Source organism: Rousettus aegyptiacus, unplaced genomic scaffold, assembly GCF_014176215.1.
Source record: "Rousettus aegyptiacus isolate mRouAeg1 unplaced genomic scaffold, mRouAeg1.p scaffold_m13_p_2, whole genome shotgun sequence".
NCBI classification, from domain to species: domain Eukaryota; kingdom Metazoa; phylum Chordata; class Mammalia; order Chiroptera; family Pteropodidae; genus Rousettus; species Rousettus aegyptiacus.
The window spans coordinates 157005236-157032034 of record NW_023416295.1 but is presented as its reverse complement, the minus strand read 5'-3'; the positions used below and the strand labels follow the sequence as shown (position 1 = coordinate 157032034).

At 46.5% G+C, this 26799-nt stretch overlaps 1 protein-coding gene across 3 annotated transcripts in view; it reads right to left on the bottom strand.

The window, feature by feature from the left end:
* Nucleotides 1-26799, bottom strand: part of ANO2 (anoctamin 2) — a 291146-nt gene that overhangs the window by 47051 nt on the left and 217296 nt on the right. For all 3 annotated transcript variants that reach the window (XM_016162765.2, XM_016162764.2, XM_016162767.2), the window contains 3 exons: nucleotides 23913-23987; nucleotides 17107-17302; nucleotides 865-976 (listed from right to left, as the gene is read on the bottom strand). In XM_016162765.2, coding sequence (XP_016018251.2) covers nucleotides 865-976; nucleotides 17107-17302; nucleotides 23913-23987 — 383 coding nt within the window. The remainder of the gene's footprint in view (nucleotides 1-864; nucleotides 977-17106; nucleotides 17303-23912; nucleotides 23988-26799) is intronic.

The window sequence follows — 26799 nt, the reverse complement described above, 5'->3', positions numbered from 1 at the left end:
CCAGAAAAACCAACCATGTGATTAGAGGGCTGGGCCTTTGCACCACATAATAGCACCCTTCCCTAAGGGAATGAGAGGAGGACTGAAGATTAAGTTCAATCACATGGCCAATGATTTGATCAATCTTGCCTATGTAATAGAGCCCCAATAAAAACTCTCAACACTGAAGTATGGATGAGCTTCATGGTTGGTGGTACACATCAGTGTGCCAGGAAGCTGACATGTCCTGTGGACCTGGAAGTTCCCATTTAGGACCCTCCTAGACCTTGTCGTATGTGCCTCTCTCATTCGCTGGCTTGGATTTGTATCCCTTCACTATAATAAAACTATAATTTTAAGTATAGAATGCTCCTGAGTTCTGTAATTTGCTCTAGTGAATTATTGAACTTGAGGGGTTACTGGTTATAGAGGTTATTGTCTTAATCATGAGTGGCCCTGGGAACCCCAGAGCTCTGGCCAGTGTCTGAAGTGAGGGCAGTGCTATGAAAGACTGTGCTCTTAGGCTGTGAAGTCTGCACTAACTCTCGGTATTTAGCTTCAGAATTACATTGCAAAACCTAAGAGCCCCTGGCTAGACATGAAATTCCCTCCTGCCTTATCCTCAAAGTCGGGAGACACAAATTCTTCTAAGCCTTGCAGAGTTCAGAGCCAAATACCTGTAGAGTTTCCCTACTTATCAGAATCTGGAGATGCTAATACAAAATGATTTAGTGTTAAAACCACTGCTTCATAAACAGCCAGGTAGAGGTGGAGATGGGGAACGGGGCTGAGGATGTGAACTGACAATAGGGACAGGCTGATTCTAGTGGACAACCCAGACTGAGTGATAAATTTTCCCTCCATATATGGCACTAAAACACTCACCTCCCCTTGAAAAAGGCCACATAGAAGATGGGTGAGTAGGCATTGACAAACTTTAGCAAGAAAGCTTTGAGTATTAGGCGTTCTTCAAAAGTCTGTTCTGTTTTCGGGACCTCTGAAAGAGAAAAGCAAAGCTGATAAGACTGAGAGACAGCATTCTCACCTCTCCAGAGTTATGACCCTGTCACGTGACCGACCGTCTCTCAGCTTACTCCTGCAGAGGAAGACCAAGAGACCCAGCTCTCTGGCACATTAGAACAGAATTCATATGGGAGGTCCCAAATGGTTCGCCAGGTAACACGAGGCTACAGAAGGTCCAGAGTACATTAGATCATCACCTTCTCCCTACATTTCCTTCCTTTTATCCATCTAAGCAATGGTTTCACATGCGCTCCTCAAAGAGGGGTCTGAGCAAACTGAATTTCCTCCCAACAACTTTGCTTCATCAAGGGAATTCAGCTCTTACCTATATGATTGCCACTTCTATCATATTTTACTTGAACGAAAGCAAAGACGCATCTCGGGCACAATGGCATTGCTTCTCTTTCTCTCTCCATTTTTAGCAGGAGAGAGTATGTCCTCTGGGTATGTCGAGACATCTTGCATTCGCTCACTCAAATGATGAAGGATCAACAAGTAAGTAAAAGAAACACAACCTGAACCTAATGTCTCAAACTTAGGGGCCCCAGTGTGTTCTACCAGGTCCAAGCATTGGAGTCAGATGATGTTCCCCAAAGGACGCTGAGAAATGCTGATAGAAATCTCACCGATGCCTTGAGAAGACTCGATACCCATGAGATGCTGCAGTGAGCACTGTGCAGAGTGCTTAGTGGGATCCCCACAGACCATGAAAAGAGCTTGGCGATGGAAAGAGGTTACAGGACCACACTCCAGGGGCATAAGGGAAGCTGAAGCACTAATCCTGTATAACGTGCACTAATAAGTACAGCCTGAAAGTGTGCTGAGCACAAGGCCCGAGTGCCAGGGCCATGCCGGCCAGTGAGTTCAGTGTCCAGATGAGACTGGTGTGAGGACGTGCCTGACATGTCGGCCCACCTGACTCACAGACAGCTTTTGCAAGAATCATTAGAAAAGTGGACATGAGATCCTGTTCTAGGCCCTGGAAGGCCCTTCCCTGATCCATCTCCTCATGTACAAATCCTTCACATCCTTTAACATCCAGATCAAATGTTACACATGACCTTCTTCCTGAAGCTCTCATTGGCTGGGACTAAACTTCCTCTGTTTTCTCCCATAGTATTTTATATTTTTCTGTATTAATTATTACATTCATGCCCTTTAAAAATCACAGTAATAGCAGCTTTCAGTAGTTGTTTGTGTCTTCTTTTGGGTTACCCTCTAAGTCAAAGATTTGAAAGATTTGAAAGTGGTTTATTTGGGAGGTGCTCCCAGGAAGCGTGGTGAGGGAGTAGTAGTGGGTAAGACAGACAAGGGAGGGAAGACAACATGGACAGGTTCATGAAAAGGTTAATGCCACAGGCCACTTGGACTTGGTCTCACTGGGGACCTGCTAAGAGACTGTGAAACACACCTCAGAATCATTACACTGCGGGGTGAGCAAGCAGGAGTCCATCACTGCTGGCCTTGACTCCCTGGCACTTAAGCTTGTCCTGTGCACAGGCTGAGCATGCTCCCCACAGACAGGATGCCCGCAGACAGAGAGCCGCAGCGACCTCCGGGGTGGCTGAGGGGATGTGCGCGTCGCACAAGTGTGTCTGCCACAGGCTGCTGCTCTGCAGTTAGGGCGTCACACGTGGGTGCATGAGTCTGCGACCTCGTTTCATCCTCACTTACCTATGTGAGGGAGGTTTTACATCTCATTTTTTTGAATGAATGGAACTGAGACCCAGAAAGGGTAGCGCCTTCCTCAAGATCACATGGCTGGTAAGTGACAGAGTTAAGACGTGACCTAGATCTGCCCGACTCCAAAGGCAGTTTTTACTATACCACACTTCAAAATTAGAATCTTTGATTAACTAATGTTTACACTGCACATTGCCTTTCACCTCCTGACCCTCCACTCCCAGGCTAACATAACACACCTAAGAAACACTTGTCACTGTTCAGCTCACATTTACTGAGGACCAGCTATGAGCCAGCACCATGCCAGGATGAATGAAGACTTCACCACTTCTTTTAAGTAGCTGCTATTGGTAAGATCTCTGTGAAAGCCTTTTGCAAACTGCCAAGTCTGCTCCAGATTTACTCTGTGAGCGACAAGGCATCATCTCCCGTCTAATCATGGCAAGAGAGGATCTTAGGGAGCAGAATGCTGCATATCTATGATCTGCTTTCCCACCCCTCATTCATTTGCAACCCTAGAACACAGTCCTGTGTAATAGATGACGCTCAATGGCACCAGCAGTGGTCCAAGCATGAGCAAAGCACTGCCAAGGAGACTGTCACTGGTAGACCGGAGCCCTGAGGACCTATGGAAAATGGGAAAGCTTAGAGAACCCACAGCATTATTACCGCAAGTGTGATTCTGCCTCAATTCTCCCTAAGGCTGATAGAGCCTGGGGAAATGAGAGTTACTCACTTGTCCTAGTCTCCGTAAGCCCTGAGAAACATGCTATCACTCCTATATACCCAGCAACACTGAAAACTGGTTCGCTCTCCAAGCTTCCCTTCACCTTGATGACTACATTAGTTCATTTAGGTTGGTAAACAGTCCCAGAGGCCCTGGCAGGCCATGCTGAGCCTGACAGAGCACCCTGTTACCCTGTTTGTGGCTCAGCTGTGTGTGGAGGGGAGAAATTATTTGCTTGTTTTGTTTGCTTACAGAGATGGCTCGAAGTGCAGAATTTAGCATCAGACATATTTGAGTTTAAATGCAGAAGGTAATTAGAAGAGGGACGTTATATAATAAAGAAAATGGCACCTGCCTTACAGGGTTGCCCTGAGGACATGCTGGGAATGCTTATAAGGCACTCAGCCTAATGCTTGGCATGTGGTTGACCTAAATAAATGACAGCTCCTATTGTCATCATCATTGTCACCATCATCGTCATCTAGGTCCAGCAGCCCTGCTTTTGACAGCACGGTTATGCTGTTCATGGCCAGATGTTAATGTACATGTCTAACCTCTGGAGATTCTGGGCATTGGTTTCATGTTAATTTTCTACCAGTCGATAGTGAGCACGGCTGAGAAGTAACCCTGCTGGCACGCAGCTGGGCAAGTTGAATCAGCATAGCTCCCGTCCCCACCCCGACAGCCCCCCACCCCCCAACCAAGCTTCCTGAGGTCCTCCAGGGAAGTTTAGAAATATCGTTGCCTGCCGGGGAATCTGGAGACATTGCTGAAATTCTACAGGAGAGGAAGCTGGACAAGTCTATCACGATAGCCGTCAGCTGGTAGGGAGTTTTGTGGTTCTCTCATTCCTGCCACGACTGGATGGACACACGTACAGCCCCATGAGATCTAAGTCCTGGCCAACCCGCAACCGCCTCGCCCAGTAAGCATCCGGATGAGGATTTGTCCTTACCACTGACGGTTAACACTGCCGCTTCTGTTACTTCTTCAGTTTATGTATGTTAGTAAAGCTCCTCAGATCTCTAACCTCCTTGCCACAAATCCTGCCAGGCAGAGGCCAGTACCTCCCTGCCTCAAGACACACATCCACATCTTCGGCCTGATTCTTATTCTCCCCAACTAAAGGAAACAACACTGAGGCCCAGGTGGAATGCCTGCCATCGATCTCGAAGGCCACTTTTAGTTTTAAGATCTCATCACTCTGAACCCCCATGTGGCTGTTAACCCGATCACTTTCCCCACCCCATCCTGCTCTGCCCTTACCATGGACAGTTTGAATGGCTTTTTCACAATGAATATGGTCACAGCTGTCACCAGATATACCCTATTATGCACATTTATTGAATGAATGAATGAATGAATGAATGGAAAAAACAGTATTTAGAACAGTAGAAAAATTTTGTTATTTACTAAAAATTCCCTGTCACATTCCAAGGAAGGCAAATCCTAAGGGAAGAATTTTGCTTACTGAGCAGGATAACGCGCATTAAGATACAAAAGAGGGGCGGCCAAAAGAGAGTTACACTTCCCTACATGAGACGCCGGATGAGGGTGTTGGAAGTAGATGCAGGTCTCAGAAAAGCCTAGAGCCAGAGGGAAGAGATGGGGAAGGGCAGAGAGGGAGACGAGGGTGCTGCCACCAAAGAAGAAATTTAAGTGACAAGCTGGAGAGGGGGTTGCGAAGAGACCCAGCAGAAATTTTCATTAACTTCTATCGTGCGACTGGTAGTACAACCACCTCATTTGCCTCTCCATGGCATCTTCAGTAAAGATTCGTTAAAACCTGCTTTCCTTAACAGTGCTTGAAGAATTCTGCATTTGTTCCTGGGGGAGGGTTGTGCCCAAGGATGAACAGAGACTGCCCATGACACCTGCTGTATCTGGGTCACAATGGAAAGACTGGAGGAGGGGAGAGAGGGAAAGGGAGAAGGAGAAGGAAGAGGGAAGGAGGGAGGGAGAGAGGGAGAGAGAGGGGGGAGAGAGGTGGCAGGGGGGCGGGGGGGAGAGGCAGGGAGGGAAGGAGGGAGGGAGGAGGAGGAGGGGGTGGGGGAAGGGGGTGCAAGGGAGAGCGAGAGAGAAGGAGGAAAAACTTTCTAGTAGGAATTTAGGTCTCTGCCCAGGGTGCCTGAGGCAGCGAATTCATCTCATGTCACATGTCATCTCCCACTTTTAAATACTTTGTAGATAAGAAAATTAAAACTGATGTCACCCCAAAATAAGTAATTAGGTCTGAGGAGCTCAAAATTTAGAAAACTTATAAATATAGCTAGAAGGGGATTAAGGATGAGGTATGGAGAAGCACGTGTCTTTGATTTTCATCTTATAATCCCCTTTGAACTCTTTGTACTCAGATCTTCCAGTCCCTACAGGAATTTCCTCCAAGGTCTCTGGAAAGACAATCCGGAGTTCTTTCAGAGCTCTTTGCTCCAACTGAAATGAATGGCTCCCTTCCTCCATACTGATAAATCATGGGCCTAGTTATTTTTTATGAGTTTTATTTTTAAAAACAGCCTTTTCCTGTGCTATCAGGGCCATGAGCCACCATAAATAATGGGCATTTCCAATAAATAATCCAAATCTTCTTGATAGACCACTAAATCAGCTGGGTGCTCCCACCTCAGAGCTCTGAGGCCATGTCGTGCGCTTTGCTGAGCCTTCTGGGAAAAGAGGCCCTCAGGGAACACCTCACAGGGAGGGCGAGAACTAGGGGAGGTGGGGAGCATCAAAGCCTTGGAGGTTCACAAGGAGCTCGCCTGCCTAGGACAGAGATTATGTGACTGAAGAAATTTTCACAGAGTCCACTTGGGATGAAGTCTTCTAGACAGGTAGGGCAATCTGCACTCAGGCTACTGAGCAGAACCTCCTCACAAGGTACAAACCCCTAAAGAAGTCTCTAAGGCTCATGAGAAAATGGCCCAGCCTTGCTGTACTTCATAAGCCTTTAGATTTCAATTGCTACAGGGATGTAAAGGAGGAAAGTTAACATGAAGAGAGTATGAATAGGTAGAAGGCAACCCTTCTCCATCCTTTATATACTCCTGAAATCCCAGGGCCCCCAGAAAGCCACCCCAGGTTGATTAGAGGCCCTCTGAGGGTTTCCCATGCTTCCAGCTTACAGAAACAGGTTTCCAACAGAAGGTCAACTCAGTCTAGGACCAGGAAGGACAATGAGACAGAATTCCCATGCAGAGCCATTACCCACCCCTTCTCTTGTAAGTGGTAAACCTCTGGAGCATTGTGTCATGAAAAAATATGACTACATATGACCCAGCTGTACATTGCCTTGGAAAATAATTAATATGAAAGCCCGAGTCAGTCCCAGGGAGCAATCTAAAAACTCAGAGTCTCCAGAGCGCCATCCTAATCATATGAAAGCAGAATGGCCAACAAGAGGATGCCAGCTGCAGAATCTGAATTTTGGAAAAGCAGCTGCTCCTAACTGGTATCCCCAACAACCCAGCCAGCAGATACGTAATGTTGGCAACCAGACAAATGAGTTGATACCCAACTGTACCTTTCGAGGAGTACCGCCCTGACACTGCTCTGGGCAGAAGGACGGAGGGCCTGAACCTGTGTGGCTGAGTCAGAAAGCAGAGGCGCCTGCTCCTCTCCCTGCCTTTCCCCTAGGGCAGATCAAGCTTTTGCAAACAGCAATGTTTTCTGACAGCCCAACCATCTGGCCTCCCCTCCATTTGTGGGTGTGTGTGCAGGAGGGAGAGCACCTCAGCCTCCTGTGTGATGTTGTTACCTTGTTTATGCCATGGGGAGGGAATCACCGCAGGAGAAGCCAGCCATCTGGGTAATTAGGCAGCCAGTGGATCGCCTAAGGGAGCTGAGAGCCCCAGAACTAGAGATTAAGAATGAGTGTTCCTGAGATATTCCTATAGCCTCAGAGTTTCTTAGCACAAGGGATTCCCTCCCTTGTAGTCAAGAAGATGGCTGTTACTCCCAGACAAAGGGATACAAGACCTACTGTGCTATAGACCAAGATGACAGAATCCCAGGAACATCTTGTCTTAAGAAGAAAGGAGACTAACTAGGAAGGCAGCACCTGGGGAGGGGAGGAAGGAGGGAGGGAGATCCAGGATAATGGGTTTTAACAGAAGAATTCAAGTGGTTGTGGGGCCAACCACTGAGATGGGAAGAATGATGAAAAGTAAGAGTTTTGAAGGAAAAATGAAGAGCTCAAGGTTGGACACAGTGAGTCCCTGGAGCGTTGCTGAGAACCATCCTTAAAAGTACCTGGCCAGCTCTGAGGAATCAGAGCCTCGAGCAAGTCACAGCCTCAGCGTGAAAGCCGGACTGTAAATGTCCTGAGTCCTTCCTGTTTCTGGTCTTCTGTGCTCTACGTTACAATTAACGAGGCTATGGCAGAACAGAGGAAGACCCTGGCCTGCCAGTCAGAAGACCTTCCTGTCTCAGTGTCCTCCGAGCCTTGCCATCCTATTTCCTAAAATGGCGCCTTCCTGAAACATTTGTTGTGAAGACTGAATGAAAGAAAGTATGGGAAGCACCAAGCATAGCGCAAGGCCTCAAACATTTGCTTTTATTATTATAGTGTGGCAAGGCACTCTATTAGACATTAACTTTTTCCCTCTTCCTTAGTGAGAGAGATGACAGCAAGTTACCTAAAAATCCCTGACAGAGCTCTCTTAGAAGGCTGGGGTGAGTACTTTGGCATCACGTGGTGTGAAAAAGGGCCCCTGGTATCACTGAGGGTCGCCTCCCTCAGAAAGAGGTGAAATGAGGTCTCACAAGATCTGTGACTTGAAAGTTTAAGAAGACAAGCTGTACACTCCCAGGGTAGATTTTCAGGCAGAGAAAGGACTCCTTGGTTGTGGATCTACGTGATGGACGACATCCTGGAGATGTGCCCTGAAAGCAGGGGACCCTCAACTGCTAACTCTAAAGGAAAGGATTATCCTTCCTTAAAGAGCCTGTCAGCTTGTGTGGGAGCTGCCATATGTAGGGACCATCTCAGCAGTGGCCCAGCCTCATCAGTCAGATGGGACAGCATCCAATAGCAATGCTGGGTAGCAATGAGACCCAAAAGAAGGAAGGGTTGGCCAGAGTCCAGGCATTTCTCTTTTTAAGTGTGCATGTTGGCCTAACCATCTCTGTTTGTCAGGACCCCAACAGGAAACAGAATTTACCTCAGCTCGTTCAAAAAAGTGATTCTAACAAAGGCACCACTCATAACAGTGAAGGGACAAGAAGAAATGGTGTTACTGGAACCTAAGAAGAATCACCATGGAGGACTCATCCTGTAGAAGCCATAATCATGAAAGGATGCAGTTTTGACAGAGACGAGGGAGAAGAGGGAAGAAATAAGCTCCAATCTACTCTCCTTCTCTCCTCGGAGCTCCTTCTATTGCTTCCTGTTGGCCGAACCAGAAGCCAGAGTCGGGAGGAGGGGAGTGACCCAAACTGCTGGGCCTCAGGGGCGCAGAACATGAAAGAGAAAAGTGGAGAAGGGTCTGAGGAGGGAACACGGCAGAGAACGACCACCACCACTGCTCTCCCTTCTCATGGTTTCAGTCTCCGCGTTCTTAGAAAAGTCAAAGAAAAGGAGAGGAACACATTGGACTTCATGCGCGCAGGAGAGATGAGGGTATCCGTGATTAACTGGAAAAATGAAAGAGATATGTTCCTACTTACGGCTCAAGTTTGGGAAGGAATTCTTGCCAGTTACGTGAAGCCTCAGTGTTACCAGTTACATATAAGCAGCAGTGTTGCTAATAATAGTTTCACATAACTGGAATGAATTGTTCCACACACTTAGGCTAAAACCATGATCATAGTCGTTTTTATTAGCAGTAGCAGCCTCCTACCATCCTCTCTCCTTCTCAGACATTTACAATACTTAGGGGGACCACACCCTTCCCTGGTCTCACGGATGGGGCAGGCAGGGGGATCTTCCTTCCTCCCCAGTTGCCCGAGGCCAACCAGGGAGGCAGGAGCTGGTAGCAGAGCAGAGATACAAGCCAGCAGACCTGACTCAGGCTGGATTTTAAATTACCAGCACTATGGGTCTCCCCCGACTCCCCAAAGAAGACTTAGGTCCCAGGCCGACCACACTCGCCCACACACACCCCCATGCACCCTTGCTCTGGAAGCACGTTCCTGTGTAGGCCAGGCTGCCCTGTCCCTGACTCTCTGGGCCCAGAACTCTGAGCCGATAAACCCAGCCCTTGACCCTGAACTCTAAAAGCCCATTGAATGCTGCTCACATTCGATGGAAAATTAGATCCATCAATATATACCTCAAATATTCCTCTTTAAAGAATTTTTTATGTCCCTGCAGCTTTGGGTACCAAGTTTTTCCCTCCTTTGTCCTTTCTTTCCTCTCTTCTCTCCTTAATAGGAATATATTGCCTTTTGTTGAAGATATGCTAAAACTGAGTGAAAAAATTTTAGACTCAGTGCTTCCTGGTGGCATTTCAATTCTTTTAATTATTTTTAACTTAATAAAGCATGCGGGACCCCCGAAGTCTGAGGTCTCCTCATGCAGGCCCAGGAAGCAGGTGACAGTGCCATTAGAGCTTGCTCCCACTGAGTCTCCCTGCTCGTCCCCAGAGACCCCCACCACCCGACATGCACACAGGTGGATGGATGCATTGCATTTCAAATCTTCTGGAGCTTCTGATGTATTTTCTTTTGCTTTCCCAACACATTTAAAATTTTCTGAGGAACAAGGACAGCTACATGTCACCAAGCAGTAGAGCATCGTGGTCTGAGCAAGGACACAGGCCAGAGTCGCCACTTACACGCCATATGACCTTGGGCCTGTCACTTGCCTCTCTGTATCTCAGTCTTCTCAGCTCTAAAACGAGAGTGTTAAAAAACCATCTACATGCTTGGGGCGATTCTGAAGATTAAACGTACTGATCTACATTAAGTAAACAGTGCGTGCACAAAGGGTTGTGTGTGTGTGCGTGCATATGGGAACATACACACTCACTCACATGCCCCACTATTAATCATGTGCCTTAGCCGAGTTTCGAAACCTCTTCAGGCTTCTCATAAATAACACGCATGACAAACTTTCAGCGCTAATGTGAAAATTATGTTGGACAGCGTATACGTAATGCCTACCAATGTCTGGTTCGTGGCGAGTGCTCAGTAAAAATCAGGTCCTTGTCCCCATCTCTCTTGTCGTTCACTTCCCTGCACCCACTTCAGAAGCATCTGGGGCACTGACACTAAGTAGGTGGATACCTGCAATATTTAGACAACTCACAAATGCAGCCATTTCATAAGAATGGGAGACTCTGATTCGACGCAATAATCATTTTTCAAGTACCTACAATAAGCTCAAGCCTATAACCGGAAGAGTGAAGGAGGTATTGCTCCGACCCACACACAACCCAGCGCTTCGCACATAGCTCTGAAAGGGAAAGGAAGAGGAGGGGGTGGTGGGGAGCCGAGGTGAGAATGATGCTGATAAAAACGAACTGCTGGCATTTTGACTGTTCAGCCTAGAAGCCTGATGACGGCCCTGCCACCTCCATTCTGCCTCCAGCTAGAATAACCGCCCGACAGGTAGAGGATGAACAGGTCCCCTTCTCAGCCAAGCCTGACCCTACAGTTTTCAGGAGCACTGGACATCCTGCTCCCTAATGTGGTGGGCTCAGAAGTTCATTGCCTCAAAGGCACGGTATCTCTCTGTGTCCTGGCCCAAAGAGAGAGCTTCTCAGTGTTTATGTCCTGCCCCCCACCTGACTCCCACAAATTCATGCTGAAAACCTAATGTCCAGTGTGATAGTATTAGGAGGTGGGGCCTTTGGAAGGTGTGTAGTCATGAGGGTGGAGCGCTCATGAATGAGATTAGTGCCCTTGTAAAAGAGGCTCCAGAGAGACCTCTACCTGCTTCCTCCAAGTGAGGACACAACAAAAAGTCTATGGTCCAGAAGAGGACCTTCATCCGACCCTGCTGGCACCCTGATCTCAGACTTCCGGCGTGAAATTCTGTTGTTTATAAGGCACCTAGTCTGTGGTATTTTGTTACAGCAGCCCAAACAGAGAGGACAGAAGCATGCCTTGAGCTGACCTGCTTGGTGACCCATGTTGCCCGGCCTCCAGTGATGCCACAGCCCTGTCCTTTTGGCCTGGATGTCCAGGGTCCTGAGGTCTTATCCAGCTCTTGTTTTCTACCCCAGGAACCAAGTCCTTTCCTTATAACCACCACCTGTGACCCCATCAGGAACAAACAGGTCACTGGGGACTAAGACAGTCCTTGTCCAACCCGTTCATTGGGATCTGCGCAAACCTCATTATTGATGTTTGCTGAATGGGGCTGCATATTTTGTACAGTGAGCTTTGACTGGACAGGCCCCGGAGCTTCATTTCCCCAGCAACCTGTTCCAGCACCGTAGGCTTCAGTCCAGCCCTCTTCCCCAGTCCTGCACAGCCTCCAGATTATAGCATGTCTCACACTCAAGCCCATGACTATTGTTACTCTGATAGCTAAGATGACAATTACTGCTTTTATCTACCTCTGCTGAGTCAATCACTCTCAAGGCATTTAACAAATTCTGCCTTTTGTCATAACTCTGTGGCAAGAATGGACCTCAGAGAGGCTCACACCTGGGCCAGCTGAGGGATACTCCTAGGAAAGTGGTCCTTGCAGGAAACGCTTGGGAGCTTGTTGTTTACACCAGCTGTTTGCACCTGGTGGGCAAAGCACATAGTCACAGCCTCCTCATCAATCAGGAGATTTAGGGTGGGAAGCCAGATGGATATGAAACCCAGCATGAGAATGGCAAAGGAAGTCCCTAAACATGGCAGAATCCTCATTCCATTAGGTGGCATTATCCATAGCTGTATGTCCCCATGGAGACCTGAAGCCCTACCTTTGCCTGCAGGTGTGCTGGTCATCCCCTGCTGTGTAAGACCACCTCCATTAGTACGTATACTTCTTGCTATTAACAAAAATTTGAGTCTTCATATATCTTTGTTGCACCTTTCAGTTACTATCCCATCATTCATCTCAGTATTTCCTCGAGTCCTTTGGTAAGTAGGCAGAGTTGAAATAAAGAATATAGAAATGCTCGCGTTAGCCTCTACTAGGGCTTACCTAGCCTATGGGCATTCCTTGAAAGAGTTTTCCTGAATGCGCAAATTAAAAGAGAGATGATTTCACCAATAATTCGCATTGATAAATTTATGCTAAGATCTACCACGAGGCAGGCACTGTGTAGGAAATAAAGAGCAAAATAAAACAGAGTAGCTGTTCTCGAGGGTTTCGTAGCTGGGTTGGAGCAAGTGGCAGAGATCTTTCCTGCTCACAGAATGTCCACACACATACACACATTTTCTAATGACTTTATAATTAGGCTGGTTCTCACCAGGGCACTGTGAACCGTGATGGATGACACTTCCAGACTGAATTGTTTCATAGCCTCTGTGGGACCACCCAGCTCTCTTTCCCCTACATGGTGTCCATGTGGCCTCCATCAGTCTGGGTCCTTGAGCAACTGTGTGCAGCAGAGATCCCTGGCCTCTCATACTAGACGTGTCGTATGAGCAACAAATAAGCAACTTCACATTATGCAACTGAGATTTTAAGATTAATTTATTGCCCTAGCATAGCCTTGTCTAATTTAATACTGGGATATACACCCACGCCCACAAATACAGGAACGATACCAGACAGGACAGGACAAATTCCAGTGAATGCAGTAGATGACAGCCTCCAAGCTGACTCCTGCCTTGTGGTTTATAAGCCTCCCAGTCGGTGGCATTGGGTCCCCTCTGTTATTGCATTTGCTGTTGCCTCTTCCTGGGTCCCCCCTGCAGATCCCGGTGTGGTTGGTGCCCTCCTGTTGTTCATGTCTCACCTATAATGGTACCACCTCAACAGGCCTTTCCCAACCACCTGTTCCAAAGCACACAACCCCAACAACGATCGCAGCTCTCTGTTCTGCTTTCTCGCCCTCCAGGGAATGTTCTTGTCTACTGTCCATCTTTCCTTTACCGCAGTGTAAATACAAGAAGAGCAGAGACATGTCTTTCTTGTTTACAGCTGCGTTTCCAGAATTGGGCCTGGCACAGAGTAAGGCACTCAATCAACGTCTGAGAGGTGAACAAATGAATGAATGATCTGTGGCCAAGTCGTTCAGAAGTGGGTAAGAAGAAACTCGTTGAGGGCTGAGTGTCCAGGAAATGATTCATGGGGGAGGTAAGCCTCAAAGGGGTCCTTTAAAGGGAATGTCGCCGGGGATCACTACAGAAGTTACAGCAGCCCGCACAAGGCACAGGGGTAGGAACACACAGGGCGGTCTGGGGTGTCTGTGGGTTGAGCGGGTTGGCTGGGGTGGAGGATAGTGGGAAGATGGTGGTTGAGAGCCTCAAATTCTAGTTTATATCTTACCTAAGGAGAAAAGGAAGCTCTCCGCAGGGGCTGAAGGGCAGCAATGCCCCACGAACCCCACTGTTTAAGAAAGGCTAACTGGATTGAAGTTTCCAGGACAGATGCCCATAGAAAGAAGCTAAAAACAAAGGCACAGCCATTAGGCTATGACAACAGTCAAGATAGGAGTGATGATCCATGGAGAAGGAGGAAGAAAATGATTAAGGAAGGAGCAATAAAACTTGGCCCAGAAAAGTTCCCTGTTTGCCCAGTGCCATCCAGCTAAGAGTGGGAGGGAGGAGCCAGGTCTAGAACTCATAAATCCTTTCCACAGCACTCATGAATTCATTGTTCCTTCCGCTACACAGCAGCAGTTGCGAGCCCTCGGGGACCACACAGTCTGAGACCAACAAAAGCAACGACCTGGACAATGCCTGCAGGGTTCCTGAGTGGAGACCCAATACTCTATTTCAACTCAAACAGTAAGAAACTTACATCAAAATAGCACAAAAGACCTTTGTGTTTTAGAGGTAAAATCTGAGTTTGAACCTTAGTATGTGAGGATGTAATTAATAATTCCCTTGCTGAAAACACATGGTTTTTGTGAAGACGAAATAGGATAACAACATTTCTTTTTTAGTTTAAAACTACTTTATGAGTATCACTATGATGAAGGACGAAATGTACTTGCTAGAATTTCATCTCCTTTCTAGAACTCACAGGTTCTTTCCAATGGACAGATTTTGTTGTGGAGAACTGAATGCTGGTTTAGCAGCCTGGGGAGAACCTGAACTTTTGGGGTGTGAGAGAGAGTGCTATTAGGAGCAGCTGTAGCTTTATAGTATGGAAACCGTTTTACGGCTCAATGCAAAGAGAATTTGCCCAGCCTTGCACATAGGAGGTGCTCATTAAATACTTGCTAATGAGTCTTTCATTGCCAGCCACTCCATTTATCTTCTGTCTTTACCACTATCTGGAGCTGTGTAAGAAAAGTGAAATAAAGTAATGCAAATGGACAGCAAGACGACATTTCTACATCATCGCTGAGTCTCGGTTCCTCTCTTCCCTACTTCCTGCCCACACACTCAGGGATCTCCCTCACGTTACATCTTCTCTAGCCTCTCGCTACTCCGCGGCATCCTATATTCCAGCCCGAGTAATTCTGAAAACACACAGCTCCCATCGCATCACGCTCTTCAAAAAGTCTTCAGTGGGGATGCAGCTATTGAGTCAGGAACTGTTGAGGCGACATTACTTTCCACTGCTGATGTTTCTTCCAGGTGGAGGGAGTGTGATTAGTCGCAACGTCCCGCCTTGTCATCTCCCCCGCTTCACTCGTTTCTCCTCTTGGGTGACAGAAGGGGGGAATAGTTTATCTCATTGGTCACACCGGGAGGTGACACTGGCATCCCTCGTCCACCACTTTCTCTGTCCTTTCTTCAGGGAGCAAAGGGCCTGCACCAAGCTGGTGTTTGTCTGAGGCTTGCAGGGCTGCCCTGTCCTCTCTTGCCCACCATTACGAGGGTAAATCTGTCTGGAATCCACTATCAGGAAGCTATTTGGCTCTCTTCCAGTGCAACCTTTTTCAGCTTTAAAGGTGATATCCTGCCTTTTGTCTGTATCTGCCTTTATTTTATATCTCAGCTAGTTCAGTACTCAGGCTGGAATGATGGGTACTTTTCACTAAATGCCGTTTTGAACTCCTGCAAACATTTTTCCATTGTCTATGAAAATAAGCAGAGTCTTCAGTCTGGCATTTGAGGTCTTCCACCAAAAAAAGAAAGAGCAGATATCACCAACTCTCTGGGCCCAGTCTGCCACTATGCTGTGCCTCGGACATGCCACGGACCCTAGAACCACACCCCATACCGGCTCCTCTGGCGACCTGGAAATGCTTCCTGTTCTCCTTCTTGCATATGCTGAGCTCTGCTCCTTTGGCTCCCTGGCATTTAGGCCCACCAACATCCCACCCACCTGCCCAGCGTACAAGCCCAGACACACGCCCCTTCTGTGTGTCTTTCCTAACCCCGAGGGATCTGATCTCCCTCTTTAGTGCCGGATTTCTCCTTCTGTTTCCTATGCCAGGAATCTCTTCTCCTGCCCAGCCCCTCCTCCCTCCGCATGTGCCTGTCTGACCACCACTTATCTGTGAGCTCTCCAACTGGATGCCTTTCCCTCTGAAGCCTCCCCTGAGCCCCCCAGGAGTGTCGGATGGTCCTTTTAAGTGCTTCCATAGAATCCCATAGACCACTAAATACACTGAGGTAAAACGCTCTGCCTACTTGTCTTAAGAAGTGTATGAAGGAATATAGATAACACTTACAATTATGTACCTGCCTAAAGAGAGCAGAACTGCCACTCTAGATGCTAAATTGCCTGTATCCACATAGAAACCAACGTAAATGCTTACTATGAATAGAAGCCGAGATGCGGAAAGGCACTGAAAGAGTAACTGGAATTAGTGAAACCTTCCCGGAATTCTCTGACCCTCTGGGGGAAGCTCTCTTGAAGAGGGGGTTATCCTACCAAATGTCTAAGCTTCTCACTGGTCAGTGAATTAAAGACATCATATCATTAATTCAGCCTCCCAGAGGTTAGTGAGAGGCAGAGATTCCGAGTCCTTAGATTCAACTAGGGAGAGGGGTGCGTCCGGGCCACCCAGAATAGACCAGATGAGGAGAGGGTCTCAGCTCTCAGCACCCACCCTCTCCCAGCTAACAGGCACAATTGCCAAGAAGTGGTGTTCAGGCAACAGCAGGTCGCGGCTCAAATGACACGTCTGAATATTGAGGCCACTGCATTTTTCTCACTGGCTTGAAGCTTGGGAAGTTTGATACGTCTCTTTGAAGTCTGCTCAGTGCATGGGGAATGTGTGGATTTTCTGGGGCCTCTGACAATATGGGGATAGATAAGACCCTCTTGGGTTCAAGTATCAAGAGGCTTTCTCAACTTTATAAATGCTGCTGGGAAAATGAGGAGAGCTAAAACGCTGTGATTTTTAACAGGAAGTGCTGAACCTGTCTTGCATCTGAGGTAAGTAAAAAAAAAATAAACCCATGAATTATTCTTAGAGGACAGTGAGGCAATCAATTTGTGGCTGGAGGACTATCAATAGAGAAACTTATTAGAAAAATTTCTGCCTGAAGGGAGGCCCTCGGTAGGCCCGCCAGCACATAACCACCGTACCTCCTCATTTCTACGTTCAAATGCACTCTACAAAGCATGTCATTCCCGTTCTTTTTCTCATGTTGGGTCATTATCACCCCAAATGCTGTACACATGGAATAGGCCCCCATGTTCAAGGAGGCCTGGGGCAAACACAGACGCGGGGGCACGGTACCGATTTTGGTGAGCCACTTGGCCACGGCGCCATAGATCTCATCCAGGATGAGGATGACCACGAGGTTGATGATGACTGCTGTAGCTGTCACTGTCACCCGGACATTGGAGCGTGTGGCCTTGTTGAGAGACAGAGCGGCTGCCGTTGTGATGCGATACACAATGACCGCAAAGACAATCGAGAATGTCAGGGCAATCTGTGCAGGAAAGACAGGGAGAGTCACACATCCACGGACAATTATTGAGCACCTATTATTTGCTTGGCCAACAGTACTATTTGCAATGTCAGGTATTTGTTATTCGGAGTCCACTGGTGAGCAACAGGGAACTGCGAACCCTCTGAACTCTCACGCTAATTCCAAGTACAGGTGTGTTTTCCAGGAGAGGGTGTCTTCCATTTGTATCAGGTTCCAAATGACCCGCAACACACACAAAGAACTAAGAATGAAAGCGCTGAAAAGTATGGCATGTACAACACACAAGATGTGATTTCTTTCATTAGCGAGCTTTCAATCTACTATGGAGATAAGATGCACTCCTATTAAATCATCATAAATAATACTTGGAAATGTATTAAGTGCTAAATGAAGAGATAGTTGTTAAAGAGATCGAGAGTACAGGGGAGCGAGTGGATCTGGGTACTCGGGGAATAGTTTGAGGAGCAACGGGATTTAAATGGGACTCAGTGAAAGGAAACAGCGAGCCATTGAGGGCGTTTGAGCTGAGAATGGGTGAGTGAGAGCTTGATGGGGTGAGTGCGAGAAGGTTGCCCAAAAGAGAAAAAAAAAAACACGAGAAATCAGGAATGAGGTTTTTAAACTCTTGGTCCTCAGGATGAACAAAAAAATCACTCCAAATTTCTCTACCAGACGATTTGAAATGGAGGACTCAGATTTCTCATTTGGTGCCGAATCTCTGGCTGCTATGTTTAAAGGAAAGTTTAGCAGCCACTTGACCTCAAAGGGTCGCCCATTTCCTCTTTCTAGAACCTGAGAATAATAAGGCACTCTCCCAGACCAGCTCCCTCTCCTCTCCCATCAAGCCAAGGAAGCGCCATTTCCATGAAGCACAGGATGTAAGGTGAAGAAAGTGCCCTGAGCAGGTCTCTTCGAGGGGGACGAGGAAGGAGAAGGAGTTGCTAGGTGTTTAACCTGCTCAGAGAAAAATGCTCAAGTGTCAGTGAAGTGAAGTCTCCGTTTTTAGAATTCTTTCTGCAAAGGAAGCTGTTCAGGGGAGCAGGGAATGGTGAGTTGGGCACTGGCTGTGGATGGCTGAATAGAAAATACAGGGAGAGAAAAGGGCAGGTAAAAAGGTTCCTTTGGAAAAAACAAGCTGTCCTGGCCTGCACATTCTCTCCATAGAAAGGAGGGGCAGGGAGGGGGCCCTGGCTTGGGCAGTGCTTTGCAAACAGTGTGAATGACACTCTGGTGGGCTGCGAATGGGGAATGGGTTGCAGATGTGTCTGAGGTATGAATGTCTTCAGACCTCTGGGGGTGGGGCGCCTAGAGGTGCTGAAGCCTGCGGTGTGCTGGTGGCAGCCTCAGCTGTTTACCCCCGTGTGCTTTACAAATATTAGTGTTTGCTCTGTGGGCCACAGTGTGAAAGAGGACCCACCCTAAGGAAGCAAGGATGGAAGCCTTCTCTGGGCAGAGGGAGGCCATGTATGTGTGCACGCAGCCACGTGTGCTCACACACGTGTGTGTCCGGGTGGAGGAGAGGTGAGATGGGAAAATCACTCTGTAGGGGGCCCCTCTTCTGAGGCAGGGTTAGGGTGGGAGCCGCGGAAACGCCCGCCTCTCGGACTAGGGAGGAATGGCTACCGACCACGTAAGCGGGGAAACCTGGGCATGACATCACCACTCTCCAACCACGCAGACATTTTCACCTCCCCTTCCTCTGGGATCGTCATCGCCAGACAGTAAGGGCCTGGAAAACGTGGTGTGAGATTCTTTTCCCCCAAAATCACTTTTGCAGTGAAAGCTAGTGATGGAAGTAATGATGAGACGGGGGCGGCCGGGGCATCCAAGATCGTGTGTGTGTGTGTGTGTGTGTGTGTGTGTGTGTGTGTGTGTGTGTGTGTGTGTGTTTAGGGTTGGGTTTGGGGAATGACTGGAGGAAAAACAATGGCAAAAACATCCTTTGCTTTGGAGTCTTGGGGGTGGTGCATGGAGAAATGAACCCGCAAGGAGGAAATCAGCTTCCATCCTCCTTCTCTCAGAGGCCCAGCCGCCAAACAGGGGAGGGAAGAACACTCTTCCTTGCTACTCAAAGCATGATTCAGGGGACCTGCTCCATCATGATGCTGAGAGCTTGATGAACATGCAGAACCTCAAGCACAACTCCAGACATCCTGACTCAGAATCTGCACTTTAACAAGATTTCTATTCAAGTTCCAGAGGCGATGCTCTCCCCACCTAGGAAAGCCCTTCTTCCCCCCTCCTTACCTCCCCAGCCCCACCTCCAACGTGCCCCTACCTCCCCAGCCCTCTGACGCTGTTCTTTGCAATTTTATCTGGTTTCGACTTTCTATTCCACTACAGAAATTAGATTTTGAACCTCTCCTTTGATGTTTCCTACAAACACCTCAAGATTCACGGTTTTCAAACTGTAAGAGCTTGGAGAGAACCAACCCAGTTTCACGACCATTTTGCAGATGAGGAAACAGCTGTGGAAAGTGAAGTGATTTACTCAAGGTCACAAGGCATGGACTACTACTCTGGTCTCCCGGATCATAGTAGGAATTAAAAAATTTTTAGCATTTAGGGATCATCCATGCCCAGCTTTGACCTCGTATATAAGAAACTGAGGCTCAAGAAGCAGTAATGTGATTGGTCCGAGGTCTGGAGATACTGATGGTGATAACATGGTCATCAACAACAGCTGATCCATTTATATCTTCTCAACGTCATTATTCAATGCACATTATCATAAGCTCTAATTCTTATAAAACCATGTAAGACGTGCCTTTTCTAAACGCAATTCAGTGATATCCAGAACCCTGCTCTAGGGCTGCAAAGTCCACAATCCCATTCTGACATTGGAACCCATGTCCAGTACTTTTCCTATCATGCTGGCTCCATTATTGATTTCGTTGATTAAAGTCAACAATTTTTTCTAACCACTCATTGTGCAAACCATTGTGCTGGGTATATTTCATGTTTGTGACCATTCTCCACCAACTAGGCCAAAAGTCAGGTTGATTTTGTACTGTCCTTTGTGCCTCTCGCCATTTCATAGAGGTGCCTCAGGTCTGGAACCTGTTTGACAAAGATTTGCTGATCCTCAGCTGTAGGTAATCTCGCTCCCCAGCACATGGTCTCTGTTGCTTTGGGCATTTTAATTCATAGCTTTACTTCTGAGCATAGCCAAATTGCAATGGAATCCAGAGTCCTATTTGATGCTACAAGAGAGAGCCAGGAAGGAGACCAGGTCTGGTCCCTACCCTCCAGGACTTGTATTCTGAAGCAAAGTCGAGAAAACCATTGCACACAGAACACAGGGATAAGCCGACTAGTAGCTAGACAGAGTCATGTGCTTCAGGACCATTTTCTGTGGGAAAGGCTTGGAGGAAAGTATAAGGAGGAACAAGTAGAAATGCACAGGCGGAAGCGAACTCGAGGAGAAGCAGCTAGTGGGAGAGCGCCCAGTCTAGCGCATGGCACATAACAGTTGCTCAGTTTTTAAAAAAACACACATCAAGGACCTTATTGTTGACAATAACAGGTTGTCTCTGGCTTCTACTTAATTTATTTTCCCATTCAGTCATTCATAAAAATATGTCTTGAGTATCTACTATGTGCCAGTTACTGTTTTAGGTGGCAGGGATACAGTGTGAAAAAAAAAAAAACAGACAAATTTCTGTCCTTATGGAGTTGACCTTCTAGTAGGGAAAAGACAGACAATAAATGAATTAATAGGTAAAATATATAGTATATCTGGTGTGAGAAATACTATGGAAACAAATAAAGCAGAACAGGGACAAATAAAGCAGAACAGGGACAAATAAAGCAGAACAGGGACATAGGGGAAGGTTACAATTTAAAATAAGGTGGTCGGGAAAGACCTAGATGAGACAGTGATGTTTCAGCGAGGATCCAATTAAGCAAGGGGAGAATCGCAGCAGAAGGTGGGTGGTGGAAAGGAGGAGGGTCAGCCCTGTAGTATAAAAATGTTGGCTTCTACATCTCATGAGATGTGAAGACTAGAGAGTTTGGAGCAGAGGAGCGACATGATTGAGCCTAGATTTTAAAAAGATCGGTAGAGGTACAGTGTAGAAGCAGGGAGATCACTTAGGAGGCCATTGCAATAATCTAGGTTCTGGTGGCTGGTTCCTAATACACAAGTATAAACAGATGATTGTCTTGGGCATGGGAGGGAAGCTCAGGCACACAGCTCTAGAAAAAGGACATTGCCTCTGATAATCCCCTCACACATAAAAATGAAACCCAAAGAGGGTTAATTCAAAAAGGAAAAAACTTCAGCTCGACACACTGGGTTGGAAAAGAAAGAGAAAATTTATCTTTGCCCATGCTGGCCTCTATCATGATGGAGAAAAAGGACGTAGCATGTGGCATTTTTCAGCTCTCATCATGCCATGAAAAATACCCCCCAGCAGATCTGCTAGACTGGCATCTCCAAAACTGTCCCCATGGTCACTGTCCTTGCATCTTCTGCCAAGGTTTAGTCACAGAGGGTGAAGGAGGTGTTGGTATTTGATACTGGAGTTTATGGCAGGAGATGCCTCTGCCTTCCCCAAATTTCACGGCACAAGGACACTCTTTCATAAACACTGCCCTGACCCCTTGGTTTCATGTTCCACACACCGTTCTGGGGTAATGCCCTAGTTCTCTCCTGTGATGGACCGGGCTGTGAAACCACAATGGGGGTTGCCCAGGGCCACTTCTGAGGGACACGGCTTTGCTTCGCTTTTTCTCTCTATTCAGTTGAGAACCTACATTTCTCTGCATTCCATAAGTAGGGAGGGAGTGGCTTCAGTTCCATTTCATTTTCATTCTAAGAGTATAGTAGCCCTTTGGAGTTCCAGTTTAATTTGGCGAGGACTTCCTGTTGGAACCCTCACTTTGAGCCAGCCATTTCCCCTGATTTCTATCCTCCTTGCCCCAGAAAAACCACCAAAACCAAAGCTATTTGCCTGGATAGGAAAATGTCCCCAAGGTCAAAGCAGCTCCCATTCTCAGAGTTTAGCCTAATATTCTTCACAATCCTGTCAGCCCTTCTAGGCTTTAAAAAAAATTGAAAAATGTATTTCTCCCTCTCACCCCTTTGTTGTTGTTGTTATTTTCAGCAAAATGTGATGTTACAAATATCTTACCCTACCAAAACTCGAGATAGAAATCTATTTTACTTATCTATTTTCCTATTAATTTACATATTGCTTAGCAATAGACGCCTTAAGGGAGGAATTATTTTATTTTCCATTCTATCTCCAGTGCTAAGAATAGTGTCAAGCACATAGTTGGCACCCATTACATATTTCTTGAATGAACTCTGACAACAATATGTATATTGTGGGAGGCTTTGAAGTACTAAATTAAACTTTATATCATTCCAGCTCAACACATTGCGATTCGCCACATGTTCCTGAGTAAGGTCTACATGCCTTGCTCTTGCTAAGCAATGCGAAGTTAACAAATGTGGACGTCTAAGTCCAGGCAAGGCACTCATCACCCCTGCACTTCATCTGCAAAACGAGTTGTTGAATTAGGTACCTCATTCACTTTTTAAATTTCTGAGACTCAGACATGGTTCCTGTCCTGTCATGTCTGAGACTCAGACGTGGTGCTGATGGCAATAAGAATGTTGGGCCAGGATCAGTTACCTGTAGCCAGTAGGTCCAGAAAATTATTAGAATTTCAATCTCATTTTTTTTTTGAATAAGCAATTTCTTCCCCACCCCTTGACTAATGTGTAGTCTTGCTTAGAAATGCTGTAAGGACACAACTCTCCTTTGTAAAACAGAAGCTCCAGTCTTGAATACTAGGAGTCTACCCAGCAAGAGGGTAGTGACCTGAGCTCAGTCCTCTGAGTTTCACCTTTTATTATTTTCAGCAAGGTAAGGTGTTTCAAATATCCTAAATTACTATTGGCTCACCCATCCTGGCTTCCCAGAATGACCTGCTATCCCCTTATTGATCTGACTCAAATACAAAATCACGAACCCCTTCCTTACCTTCCCTGATACCGCTGAGACCATCTGGGTCTTTCAAAAAGGCCCTCCCACAGTCTTAGAACACAGAGAAATGAATACAGCAACTGTAGGGAGACCGAAGAATCAGCTTAAAAAGCCCAGGCTGGCTGTCTCCTATGGTTTCCGGCCTCTGTTCTATTCCACAGAACATCAGAGAAAGCCATCCTGAACAGGCTGCCACAGTTCTGCTGCCATCTAACCTGATTACTTATTCCAAGGTCTTGCTCTGTCCCAAGACCTACCCCCTAGAAGTTCCAACTTCAAACATCTGTGGTCAAGGCTGGGAAGATAGAAACTCCTTCTACCCTCTTCTTTCTGAGAAGATAAGAAACCCCATCGACAGCCACTGAAGGTCACTGACTGACTGTCCCAGGTCTGATTTTCTGTTTCAGGGAATCACCTTCCCCTCTTCAGGTGGCTGACACCAGCAATGGCCTCACTATCAGATAAGTTCCTGTCCCTCTACACAGGGACTGTGACTTCATCTTTACTAGTCCATGGTTATTCCTATAGCATAACAGAATAACACACCTACAGTATTTACTTAACAGGATCTAACATGCATAAGTCATGGGCAGGTGTTCCCTCAAAGAAATTACCATGAACAAGATGGAGGCGAAGTTCATCAGATAACCTGGGAAACGATCTTTCCAGGTGAGCTTATCTTCATCATCCTGGGGAGAAACAGAAAATCAGATGGTACAAATAAGATACAATTTTCTCTCAATTTTGCATAAATTTGCATATAATCAATTACTAATCACTCCATATAGGTATTTTTCTAGTCTCTGATGCCTTACCTTCCATATCAACAACAACCCTCCTAATTTTGTGTGGTCTGGATAGCCTGGAAATACTATGATGAAAGGAAAAAATTTGATTTCAGCTTCATACTGGGCTAAAGTTTTAGTTGAACCATTTATAAGCTCTGTCTCTGTGATTTTGAACTTGTCCCTTAACTTTTGTGACCCTCTATTTTTTCATTATAAAATAGGCACAGTCACAACACCCATCCTGACTACTGCACAAGATGGTTTTATTTGTTTGTTTTGTTTTTAATGAGAAAACATGTAAATGGCACAAAACGGGCAAATGACAAGTACAACCAAACCACAGGGTGGCATTCTAAAGTAGAACATTCTTTAAATAAAACATTGACCATTGACCTTAGATCCTAACAAGTGTACAAATCACCCACAACTTCTGTTCTTCAGAGAACCTGCAGGTATTGTCATTTGTTTATTCCAAAATGACTGTGTTCTCCCCTGATCACAAATGCAGACATTTCGAGGTGCAGGTTAAGCTGATGCCTTGCAGTCGTTCTGGCTGAGAACCCGAACTTTTCCGGTTGGTCTGGGTCCAGTTCACCCAGGCCGCCCTCCAGCGACAACCACATCTCCGACCAGAGGCCTCCTTCAGCGTACTCTGAGGACCCTCATGTGGTCAGGCGATGCCAACAAGGTATGGATGGTAAAAATCTCGTCGATTAATCGCCATGTAATTTTAGTCTAGGCACTTGATTTCTCTGAGCTGCATACAGTTCCATAAAATTAGAATTGATACAGGGTTAAGGCTGTTGGTAAAGATGCCATTAAAGATGCTTTTAAAACGGCAAAGTGCTCTACGCTGGTTGGTAGGAGTCCTGCATTTCAGCAACATGTATGAATCAAACTCGTCCAGTGAATGTTCCAGAGCCCCGTGCTCTATTCTCTCTTCCCTCCTCACCACGATTTCAGAACACACCTGAGTTGGCTCTGGCAACAGTGCCATCTAGCCTTTGAAAGCTTGTACTGTAGGCTAAGGACCTTCTTGACCTAGAAGACCTCTTTCTAAAAACCTTCGTGTGTCCACCAGGTGCCCGGCACAGTGGGGAGACAGAAGAGAGTAGGTATGATCACCGCCCACAGTGTAAGGGGCTCGCAGTCTAAGGAGATGGAAATGACACCCATATACCAAATAGCTTCAGGAAGCACTTGCCAGTGTGGGAGTGAGGCGGTCTTAGGCAGAAGCCTAGACGGAACCTGAGAAAAAGAATGAATGATATGTTTTTCTCATTGCATGTTTGGAACTGAGCACAGGGTTGAGCTGGCTTAACAAATAGGGGTGGAAATGAGTGTTAAGGCTGAAGTCATTTAGTAATTAGAACTTTCATTTACAGGTGATGTAAACAAGGGATACCCAGTTTTTCAGACTCCGTGATTAAATCAGGCCTCTAAACTCGTAGCCCAGCACTTTCCATCACACAATGAGAAGAAGGTGAGTGCAAACTGTGACCACTCTGAATGAGTGAGAACACAGCAACCTAATTCTATTAGGACTGGAACAAATTCATATTCTTCTAAATTAGCCCAAACATCAAAAGGGAGTAGTACTCCTTTTTTCCTCACTATTCATAGCTAGTTCCATTCACACTAGAGATATTTTCCTTGAAGATTTTGATAAGGAAAACCGAAGATGGGCTGACAGATAACAACACCCAGTAGGAATCCTGAAAAGAAAAGAGGGTGGAGCGTGCAGACGGGGCTTTCCCTAAGGCCTCCCTCATTACAGTGAAGGTTTTGATGAACCTTCGACTCTTCTTCTGCTCTCCGGCCTAGAGATGAGAGGTTCTGCTTTAAAATCCAGCAAACCACATGAGTTCTGAAATATCAGTGATGAGTAGAAAAAAGAGAGAACTCAGTTCATAGGTTCCATGCTACCAGTTCCTCCCCAAGGAGGCTCCTAACGTAAGAAACAGAACAAGGAAAGGTAGAAAAACCTATGCTTGGTCCTTGAGATGAGGGGAAGGGGCGCAAAACATCACTTAGTAAGGGCGAGATGGGTTCAAAGTGGCCTTCAGGATGAAGTTGGTCAGTCCGGAAGAAATGAGGGAAAGGGAAGTGTGAGCAGGGGAGCAAGAAATATGGCCCAAGATGAAATAGGCTCAAATAAATAAGTACAACTGTAGATGGTGACTAATAAACCTGTGGGAGGAGTCAGGTAACTGAGATGGTATTATTTAAGGTTTCCTTCCACGTGGCTGTCCACCTTCCTCAGGCCAAGGACCAAGAGGGATGAGATGACTTTTGACCAGCCCCTACCCCGCAGTGACATCTCTGTCTGGGAGAATGAATTTTGGCTCAACAAACATGGTCTGAGCACCTTGGAGGGCCAGGTTCTGTGCTGGATATGAGGACACAGTGAGGAGAAGGCTCAGCCCTGCCCGGAAGTGACTCAGAGACCACCATGGAAACAAGAAAAAGATTTCAGAGCTAACACTGGAAATAAAAATGAGGTATAACCGAAAAGCAATTAACTTGGATGTCATCTCAAAGCAATTATCTTAAAGAAAAATTGTCATTTTGATACAGATATTCTAGTATTTATTGACAAATCACCTCCTCTCATGTTCATATCGATGGGCCCTTTCTTCTGGAAGTCACATACACGGCTCTCATATACTGAGACACTATCCAAACACAAGAAAGATTACACACTGCCTTCCAA